This window comes from Elephantulus edwardii, unplaced genomic scaffold (genome assembly GCF_000299155.1).
Source record: "Elephantulus edwardii isolate Elephantulus edwardi_28Jun2011 unplaced genomic scaffold, EleEdw1.0 scaffold00044, whole genome shotgun sequence".
Taxonomy (NCBI): Eukaryota; Metazoa; Chordata; class Mammalia; order Macroscelidea; family Macroscelididae; genus Elephantulus; species Elephantulus edwardii.
In genome coordinates, this window is record NW_006399794.1 from 10,486,843 (window position 1) to 10,497,657 (window position 10,815).

General features: G+C 37.0%; 2 protein-coding genes across 2 annotated transcripts; both read right to left on the reverse strand.

Annotated features, from left to right (window-relative positions):
- Nucleotides 1–949: 949 nt before the first annotated feature.
- Nucleotides 950–1,906, reverse strand: LOC102874154 (olfactory receptor 52D1-like). Its single transcript, XM_006885659.1, has one exon. It carries the CDS (start codon nucleotides 1,904–1,906, stop codon nucleotides 950–952), a length of 957 nt encoding a protein of 318 aa, XP_006885721.1.
- A 7,564-nt stretch (nucleotides 1,907–9,470) lies between these two features.
- Nucleotides 9,471–10,439, reverse strand: LOC102846891 (olfactory receptor 52D1-like). The gene has a single exon (XM_006885488.1). The coding sequence runs from the start codon at nucleotides 10,425–10,427 to the stop codon at nucleotides 9,471–9,473; it is 957 nt and encodes a 318-aa protein (XP_006885550.1). The 5' UTR covers nucleotides 10,428–10,439.
- Between the last annotated feature and the right edge of the window lie 376 nt (nucleotides 10,440–10,815).

Below are 10,815 nucleotides of genomic sequence, written 5' to 3' on the forward strand. Positions count from 1 at the left end.
ATGATGCTGAGTGAACTAACCCAGTCTCAGAAGACCAGTGATGTTGAAGTCCTGAATGCTCAAGACACACCTTTACAGTGTTAGCCAGAGGTCTACTGACTTCTGTAAAGCAGCCTTGAAGGCTGCACCTGGTTTTTTTGTTTGTTTGCTTTTATTGTGATTTTAACAAAAGTTTACAGAAAAGTTGAATTTTCATTCATTCATGGTTGCTCGAGTTCCTCCTTAACCGCCTCCCTCCAGTGTTTTGTTTTCTTGTCCATATGTTTGCTAGCATTTGGAATTAATTGATTCAGTTGTAACTAACAACAACAGTAACAATTATAGACTAAGTGCTGTTTCAGTATTATAATGTATTTTTTTGCAATTTTTATAATAGTTATCACAATAACTATATGGTAAAGTAAAAGAAATATATAAATTAACTAATACAATTTAGAGATGTTTAAATAACTTTATCATCTTATATTTATATATTGAGCACCGTTCCATGTCATGTACTATGCTAAATTTTCTACATTGATTTGTTTATTTATATCTCATCATAATCACAAGTTTGACATTTTGCGTAAAATGAGGCAAGAATGATTTATTAACTTGCTCAAGAAAAAAAAACACACAACAAAAAACAAAAACAAAATGCAACAACTAGTAAGGGAAAAATCAGAGGTTCAACTCAAGTATTGAGATTTTAGGCTCTGTGCTTGTATCACTTCTCTAAATAGTGAATTTCAGATTAAAAAGGCCCCCCCCCCACCTGTGGAATAATAGTGCCACCATAAGTTACAGTATTTTTGCCAGATCAGGAAATACCTTCTTTGTACATCTGAGCACTTGTTGAGACAAGAAAGAAAAGATAAGGTCATTTCTTAGAAATTCACAGATGCTCAAGTTGTAAATGCATGTAGACAGTTCTCTACCCATGTATCTTTTCCATTTGTCAAGTTTCTGCTCACGCTGAGTCCTTCCTCAAGTGAAGCATTCTCAGAAGTCTACTCTGGATCTCCTTGGTTCTGGCTCCATAGATGATTGGGTTGAGTACAGGAGGCACCAGTACATAGAGATTCGCCAGAAAGATGTGCACATGCTTGGGAACACTGTGTCTACCAAAGCGGTGTGTGAGAAATGAGAAGAAAGCAGGAATGTAGAAGACAAGAATGACCCCAAGGTGGGAGCCACAGGTACTCAGAGCCTTGCTCCGGGCATCACGAGATGGCAGGCAAAAGACAGATCGCAGGATAAAGACATAGGAGATGGCAATGAGGATAGAATCTAAACCCACAGCCAGCAGGGCAACAGTCAGCCCATAGACAATGTTGACAGTGATGTTGGCACAGGCCAGGCGAGCAATGCCCATGTGCTCACAGTAAGTGTGTGCCATGACACGGTGCCCACAGTAGGGTAATCGCTTCAGCAAGAAGATGAAGGGGGAAACAATGGCTACGCTACGGAATACTCCAGCAAGACTGATTCTGCCTATGACACCATGGTTGAGAATGGTTGTATATCTCAGAGGGTCACAGATAGCCACGTATCGATCAAAGGCCATGGCCAGAAGGACTGAGGACTCTAGAGCATAAACAGCATGAACACAAAACATCTGAGCTAGGCAGCCAGCAAAGGAAATCTCGCCAGCATGGAGCCACAAAATTGCCAGTGTCTTGGGCATGGTGGTAGAGCTGAGAGCCAGGTCAGTGATGGAGAGAAGGCAAAGGAAGAGGTACATGGGTTCATGAAGAGCACTGTCCATTATAATGATCAGGACAAGGGCAGCATTTCCAGCCAGAGCCACCAGGTACATGATGAAAAAGGGGATGGCTATCCAGATGTGGATAGTCTCCATTCCTGGGATTCCTGTCAGAAAAAAAGTGGCTGGGAGGTTGTTTCCGCTGAGGTTGGAGGCTGACATCCTGAGTGGTGATAGAAAAGGCCTCTCCAAGTAATGCTGGTATGTCTGCTTGGTACTCTCAGGTGTTTGGTTCATTCACAAAAAATGATAACTTCCCTGGAAAAGAATCTTTTCAGATTGTAAAAGAAACCCAGTTATAGTATTTTCAAGAATCTACAAATACTCTGTTGCATATAGTGCATTTTCTTTATCCATTTGCCATTTTCTGGGCAGTCATGTTTTGAGTTTTGAATTCTAAGCACCAAGCAAAGTATCTAAACATTTTCCCACTGTTTCACACATATCTTCAACACTATGTTCCCATAGTGTTGCAATAGCTTTTTATCCATACACATCTGGGATAATTTCTTTCTTGTGTTCATTAAGTTCATACCTTTTCTTTTTTCCTAAATAATCTTATTTCTCCATTTCACTTTATCTAAGTTCAAAATGCCTTTGAAGCCTTTGTTTCTAAAGTTGCCTTTGGTAATCCTGTTCTGCATCATTTTATTATTATTATTATTATTATTATTATTATTATTATTATATTGCTAATTATCTTTGGCTTGAAAATATGTCTTTATGGAATTGTACCCTCCACATTTTCCATGAGCATCTCCATGCCTAGATATAGTGATCAATAGTCAACAAGAATCAATTGGAGGATGTTTAGTAATATACCATTGACTTTCTGACACTATAATGATTCCTTCACTCTACTGCTTTGTTCCCTTCTTATATGCCAAAGTATACATCATGGTTTTTTTAGCTTCTCACTTTCAATGCTAGCAGGATCATCTGCAATGTGACAAGAGTCATATATTCTACATTTGAATGTTTATGTGCACTAACAGGAATAAACCAAAAGATCGTAAGAAATAGTATTACAAGTGCTTTGTCTGTAAACAACAGAGGGGCATTTTTACCTCACCCATCTATCCACTTCGTATAGCCAATATTTGATTTTTCTCTCTTTCAAGTAAGATATCCTATCTAACTGTGAATCCTAATGCTGTCTCCACTTTTTTCATGCTCTGAACTTGAGAGAAAGTGAGAAGGAGCAGCTCTTAGGTGCATGGAAGCATTCACTGCTGGTAGGAGCCACTCCTGAGATCAGTTCAAACATTGACCTGCAATGCTAAAGAAAACATTTGCATAGCTGAAGAGGAATCTTCTACTTTCCTCACTTATTAGTCTAATTCTTGAGTTCAAAGGATGATTTCATACAATCATCATAAGAAAGCTGCTGCTTGATAAACACCTGTAAATATGACCACAAAAATTAGGGGACAATATGGCTTGACTTCCAGGGAAAACAGTAGGAAAGGTGCATTGAGATGGGGTTTCAGTTTTAACAACAATAAGGCAACATTCTAAATTACTGCCCTTTAAATCTTTAAGTTAAAAGTAATACAGATCTTTTGAAAGAGATCTTCCCTTTTGATACAGACCTAAAAAACATAACTAATTTTCAAATAGTTACGTTGGAATTAGAATACAAGAACATACCTGTATGGGAGACATGCATTTGCTGATTGCGCACACACACTTGATTGGCAATTATGTAGTATATGATTGTGAGACTGTATGAGTATATGAAATGAAACTATATACTATATGGATGCGACAGTGGGCAGTGTTAGGCAGCAAATGGCTTCTGAAGATGTATTTATGGAGATGAAAACTATCTTTCTGTGCCGATTTATGTGGGTATAACATGTGGGAGAAAGGTGAGTTTCAATATGCAATTTGAGTTGAAATGCCTGATCTGTCCTTGTTTTTATGGAATAGTAAATGCCTTTAGTTCAGTTCTGGGTCCCAGTCTTCTCTGTTCAAGGCTTTGTAGGTGGTGGTTTTTATTGTCTCCCTTTGTGACTTTCAGATGTGAAAACTCGAGGGATCTACCAAAGGGATTTGATTTGTGGTACACATATAGAAGGAGCAATCAAGAGCAGGAGTGGTAAATGAAAGAGAGAGAGAGAGAGAATTTTTTTCATTGACTTTTAAAAGTAATTGCAAATAAGCGGTAATATGCTTACTCATAGTTTATTCTCCCCCTCTACTCCTAGTTTTTTACTTCTTTCTGTTTCTACTTTTTATTTCCTTTTGCCCACTTTTCTGTGTATCATTGAATTAATATACACTGTGTCTACTGATTTCTGAGCTCAGACATGACAAGGGATGATAGTAGACATATATACGTTTCACTGCTTTATCAACTTTACTAGCAAAGAAGGGCAAAGAAAATTAGTAAGTGCTACACAATGTGTTGTTCATATATTGTTGAATCATGTTCAACTCAATGACACCTAAGAACAACAACAACAGCAATAAGATGATAAAAGAGAGCAATAAACAAAGTATAGGATCCTTCTGAGTGAAGTCCTGGCAGTTACCTCAGATAAGGGTTCATGATGCTAGCCTTAGAGGTGAACGGCATCAGTACTCTTTCCAGATTCTCTTATATCTGACAATAATCATCCATAAAATTATTCTACTAAACATTCTTTCCACCAAGGCCTCATTCCCAATATACATTAAATTCTCCTCCATGTCTTCGATGTACATCAGTTGCTTCCCTTGGAACATGCATCCTCTTTCATGTTAAACCAATCAGTTGTTCTAGGGAAAGGTTCAGAACTGTTGTTCATAGAGTCACTATGAGTCATAGTCCACTCGGCGGCTCCTAACCACAGCAACTCTAAAGAATTTTGAAAACAGTATATGTCCTCTAAGATAGTTTAAATTGATAAGAAAGAAATGGTTAGAAGTTTAAATAATATAAATAGAAACAAATTCCAGTATATTGTAGAAATGGTTGGGCATTTTGTTTTGTTTGGGTTATTTTTTTTTTAAAAATACAAACCCCAAACCTGACATATCATAATTTCAATTGTATCCTCACAAAACTCAAACTGTTGTCAAGTTGCAACTGACTCATCATAGCTGACCTTCCAATAAATTTTTGGAATATGTAATTTGCACAGGAGGAGATTGTCTGTCTTTTGTCCAGCGAAGCCATTGGTGGACCTTACCCACTGTGCCACCGAGTTGTAACCTTTGGAAGCTAAATACTCTAGATATTTTCAAGTCATTATTATCCATTAAGATGTACATGAACTAGTGCAATAATGAATGAATGGAAACCCAAAATCTCTGTAAATGTTCATTAAAATTAATAAAATTTATTAAAAAAAGATGTACATGAACACATTTTTTTCTTAGCTATTAGAACTTACTACTTTTTTCCCCATGAAGTACATTGATTTACCCACTTTTTAAGCATTACAATGTTATTATGATTCTTTTTTATACATTTTGCAATAAAAATATGCATGAAATTGTTAAAAAGGACACAATTATTTTCAATATTTGCAATAAAACTACTGTATAGGTCGAATGGAAAAATAATATTAAGAATGTAGACAAAATCTTAGATCCTCTATTCTTTATCTCATTTAATTCTTACAACTCTTATATGAAGTACTTACAGTAGAATATAATGATAAGAATATATTTCAACATTTTCATAAATTCTCAAGTTATAAGATACAAAATTTTTTTTGTTCAAATCTTTGAAAACACATTTATTTCATCTTGGGGTTTGTTGTTGTTGTTAAGTATATACAGCCTCTCTGTAAAAGTAAAATAACTGGTAATTGATTACTTTGTGGGTGCTTGAAGTGGTTGATAATACTTAGGGCAAAACTTTGTCAACTAAAAATCCTGGGATGAAATATTGGTAAATGAGGTGTCTATCCACTGTCACCAAGTCAATTCCAACTCATACTAAGCCTCCATTGAGTTTCTTAGGCTGTAAATCTTTCTTTTTAAATTTTATTGGTTTGAATATAAAATTCATATACATTAGATTTCATTCATATATATTCTGTTTCACATATTCCTTCATTCATATTGGGTTTCCTATACATTGTGTTTTAGAAAATACATCACAATTGATCTATACCTCTTATTGTCCCATCTTTTCAGGTCTCCACTAGATCTTTCTTAATCCCTTCACCACCTTCCTCTACTCACCAAATTCTGCTTTACCAGTAATTTCTCCACTCCCTCAGCCTTTATCCCCTTTCTCCCTCCCCTCCCCCATGGACGTTTATACACATATTACTAGTTATATTTCTATTTTTACAGTAATGGTCTTATGCAGTATTTGTCCTTGTGAGACTGAGCTAGTTCACTCAGCATAATACTTTCTAGCCTCTCCCATGTTATACAGTATTTTATGAATTCATTATTCCTTAGTGCTGCATTGTATTCCCTTGTGTAAATATATAATAATTTCTCAATAGATTTGTTTGTTGATGGACATTTCAGTTGCTTACATTTTCTTACTATTGTGAATAACATTGCTATAAACATCCGTGTAGAACTCTCCATTTGTGTCTCAGTTCTATATTCCTTGAGGTATTCCTAGCAGTGGACTAGCTGGGCCATACAGAATTTCCATGTTCAGGCTGTAAATCTTTATTAGAGGAGACTGTTCATTCTCCTCCCATGGAACAGTTAGTTGGTGGATTTGATCCACTGACTTTTTGATTAGTAGTTTGACATGTTGACCACTACACTATCAGAACTCCTTAAGGAGATGCCCACAGATGTTTAGAAAAATCTTTCAGGTGATTTTGAAATGTAGAACATCATACACATGTCTGTTGTTGTTGTTTAGTGCCAACGAGTCAAACACAACTCATAGCGACCCTATGAACAAAAGACCTGAACCTGGTTCTATATCTTTCATCGTTTCTCTAAGTCCATGGTTTCCAGAGGCATGTTGCTTAGGAAGTGGGTGCCACTCCTGCTTCCAAGCCTGTCTTAATATAGGAACTTCACTAAACACTGTCCATCATAGGTAGGACTACATAGATTCTATCCTGAATGAATAGCATGATGAAATAGTACCTGCTAAGGTCTGAACTTCTCAGCTCTGGCACAACTTTAGGTTCTGCACAGTGGGGACTGAAAGGAAAGGCAGATTTGTAACCCGCCTGATCGTGCTAATGATGTGCCTCATTATGCACATACAACACCTCAGCGAAGACTGAGAGATATGTCAGCAAGCATTTAAGTCAACCTCTGTCCCATCATCAGTTGCCACACAAAACAGAATTTACATGTTCTTGAATAGTTAAGAAATTTACTAAACTGCCATTCAATGGTAAATAGCAACAACAACTATGTGTGAAAAAAGTGGTTCTATTCAGAGTAAAAGGGGTTCCTAATTTTAGTATTTTATAGAGAGCTTTGGTGGTTCAATGGTAAAGAGTTTCTGGAGGGCTCCTTAGAAGTAAGGATGGCAAAAGCTTCATCTGTTGTACTTTGGACATGTTGCTAGGAGAGGCTATTCCTTGGAAAAGGATATCATGCTTGGAAGGGTGCGCAAAAGAGAGGAAAACCTCCATTGATATGGATTGAAATGATGACTGCAGCAATGGCTCAAGTGTGTCAGAGATGGTGAGGACTGTACAGGACAGGACAGGATTCAGAAGTGTTACTCAGAGAATCTCTGTGAGTCATCTCAATTCTATAGCATGTAACAACACAACAACAGCAACAACATTTTTACTATTTTATAGAGAGTTCTGCTAGCTTAATGGTAAGGAGTTGCACTGCCAACCCAAAGATGTGCAGCTCAAATCCACCAGCTCTCTACAGGTGAAAATTGGGCAATCTACTCCCAATGCAATTTATTGCCTCTGAAGATATTCTGGAGGGTCAGCTTTGAGTCAGTTCCAACTTGATGGTAAATAACAACATCACATTTTTACGTAACCATATCTTTTAATTTAAAATCTTGATAAAAAAAAGTCTATGATATACAAATAAGATTATGACCCATTCACAATAAACTGCAACAATTATCTCTGATGAATGTCAAATAGAGATTTTGAAATGGTAAGTCAATTATTATAAATATGTTCACAAAATTAATAGAAAATATGCCTAAAGAACAAACGGAATACTTGATAATGATAATGATTTTTCACCAAATCAAATTTGTCAATAGAGGGATAAAAATTATTTAAAAACCAGTAGAAAGTATGTGTTTGAAAAGTACAACATGTAAAATATATCAACAGATATTTCGAACAGGCAAAAGAAAAAAGCCATCCAACTAGAAAATGAGTTAAATTTTCAATATGAGATATAGATAAAGAGTGAGGAAAAAATGAAAAGTGCTTCAGAGACCTGTGAGATAATCTGACATGCTAATATATATACATAATAGAAGTTCCAGAAAGGAAGAAGAAAGAATATTTGAAAAATTCTTCATAAAATCTTCTCCAAATTTGTTGAAAAAGATTGAAATCCACAAAGTTAAACTCCAACTAATAACTCTATTTTAGTAAATGAGGTTATTAAGGAAACTGGAGGTTATAGAGAAAGGCTCTTGGGATTTTAGTGTACTGTCATGCATCCTTGCTAAGAAACTTCTTTATGGTTAAAAAGGGATCTTAAATGAAAGAATGACATAGCATTTTTTTATTGACAGCTCTAGTGGCCTACTGGTAAGAAACTACTCTGCAGTCCCAAAGGCACACAGTTCAATTCTATCAGCTACTCCAAATCAGAATCAAGCAGTTGCTCCATGAGATAGGATGGGCCATCTCCTCATGTATGCTTCACTGCCTCTGCAAACCTGCTGGAGGGTCAGTTATGAATCAGTTCTGACTTGATGGCAGGTACCACCAGAATAATATATTAAGTATAATCTATTTAAAGAGGTGCTATGTAATTTATTTTTATGCATTATGTGCATTGAGAGTTACACATTTATTGAATTATGATAGCCTCTGAATTTGTTGTTTTTTTAAAAAGTTTTAAATTAAATAACAAATCTTGGGAAAGTTTAATCTATTCTCTATATTTTTTAAATTCATGACCATTATGTGTTCTAAGTTTTAAAATTGATTTTTAACACAAACTTATGCTTTTAAAAAATAATATATTGGTTTGCATACAAAATTTGTATATGCTGTGTCTCATTCATGTGCATTGTATTTCACACATCCCTTAACACACAGCGTGTTTCATATGATCATTCCCATTCATACCTTGTGTTTTACAAAATTATTCACTATTGATCTATGCTCAGTATCACCCTGCCTTTTAAGTTCCCTTTAGAACTATAGTTGGACAAGCTAAGGCTCAAAAAGGTCGATAAATTTGTTCAGTAAGAACATAAAACAAATGAGTGGAAGAATATGGGTTGAAACCAAGGCCTATAATCTCTTACTCTTTACCCAGCATGGTAGAGTTCAGATTACAATTCACCCTTCCTGGTTTTGTTTGTTTGTTTTGTTTTCCATTTGTCTTTTTAGTAGACTCTTCTGTGGATCCAGAACAGCCTTCCTCTTTGGTAATTCACAGCTGCTTCTGATATGAGAGAGAAAATGTTTTATTTTATTTAATCAATTTGACATTTCTTCCTTTGGAAATCCCTTTCCAGTAAACCTAACTCTCCTACGTCATAGGATGATATGCTCAACAACTTCTCTGTCCATGGTACTAGATAGCTCAACTGCCCCTTCACCGTTTTTTCTTATATCCAACTTCAGTTCAGAACTCACACTAAGTCCTTCCTCAAGTGAAGCATTCTAAGAAGCCGACTCCGGATCTCCTTGGTTTTGACACCATAGATGATTGGGTTGAGTACAGGAGGCACCAGAACATAGAGATTCGCCAGAAAGATGTGTACATGCTTGGGAACACTGTGTCTACCGAAGCGGTGAGTGAGGAATGAGAAGAAAGCAGGAATGTAGAAGACAAGAAAGACCCCAAGGTGGGAGCCACAGGTACTCAGAGCCTTGCTCCGGGCATCACGAGATGGCAGGCGAAAGACGGATCTCAGGATAAAGACATAGGAGATGGCAATGAGGATAGAATCTAAACCCACAGCCAGCAGGGCAACAGTCAGCCCATAGACAATGTTGACAGTGATGTTGGCACAGGCCAGGCGAGCAATGCCCATGTGCTCACAGTAAGTGTGTGCCATGACACGGTGCCCACAGTAGGGTAATCGCTTCAGCAAGAAGATGAATGGAGAAACAACTGCTATGCTACGGAATATCCCAACAAAGCCAATTCTACCTATGACGCTATGGTTGAGGATGGTTGTATATCTCAGAGTGTCACAGATAGCCACATATCGATCAAAGGCCATGGCCAGAAGAATTGAGGACTCCACAGCATAGATAGAATGGACACAAAACATCTGGGCTAGGCAACCATTAAAGGAAATCTCACCAGCATGGAACCACAAAATAGCCAGTGTCTTGGGCACTGTCGTGGAGCTGAGGGCCAGGTCAGTGAGGGAGAGAAGACACAGGAAGAGATACATGGGCTCATGAAGAGCATTATTTGTCACAATAACCAAGATAAGGGCAGCATTCCCAGCCAGTGCCACCACATACACAATGCCAAATGGGATACCGATCCATATGTGGCTGTCCTCCATTCCTGGGATCCCCGTCAGAAACAGAGTGTCGGGGAGGCTGTTATCACTGATGTTGGAAGCTGACATGCTGCTTGGCAAATGAAGGGTTTGTCCTGAGAGTGTTGGTGTGTGTTATTCAGTTCATTAACATAAAATGATAATCCTGGAAAACATTCTTTTCAGACTGCGAAAAGAAAAAGATGTATTGTTATTGACTTCTTAAAATATTCACACATTTTATCACTTTTTTTTTTCACTCTCTTTCTCTCTGCTGTTTCCTTCCTAAATGACGTTTTGAGTTTCTTATTTCAAATTTCAAGTACCAAAATAGGCATCTAGTCCTCTGCCTCTGACTTTTCCAGACTTGTTTCCGACTATACCTGTGAATCACTTACTGATGTTGCCCACATGTATCTACGGATATTTTGCTGCACTTTTTAGTCATACTATTGCTAATTCAAGGGAAGTTTCTATT

What these genes read in the sequence shown, in the direction of transcription:
- LOC102874154 (XM_006885659.1), bottom strand. Translation starts at nt 1,906, where the DNA reads ATGTCAGCCTCCAACCTCAGCGGAAACAACCTCCCAGCCACTTTTTTT.
- LOC102846891 (XM_006885488.1), bottom strand. Translation starts at nt 10,427, where the DNA reads ATGTCAGCTTCCAACATCAGTGATAACAGCCTCCCCGACACTCTGTTT.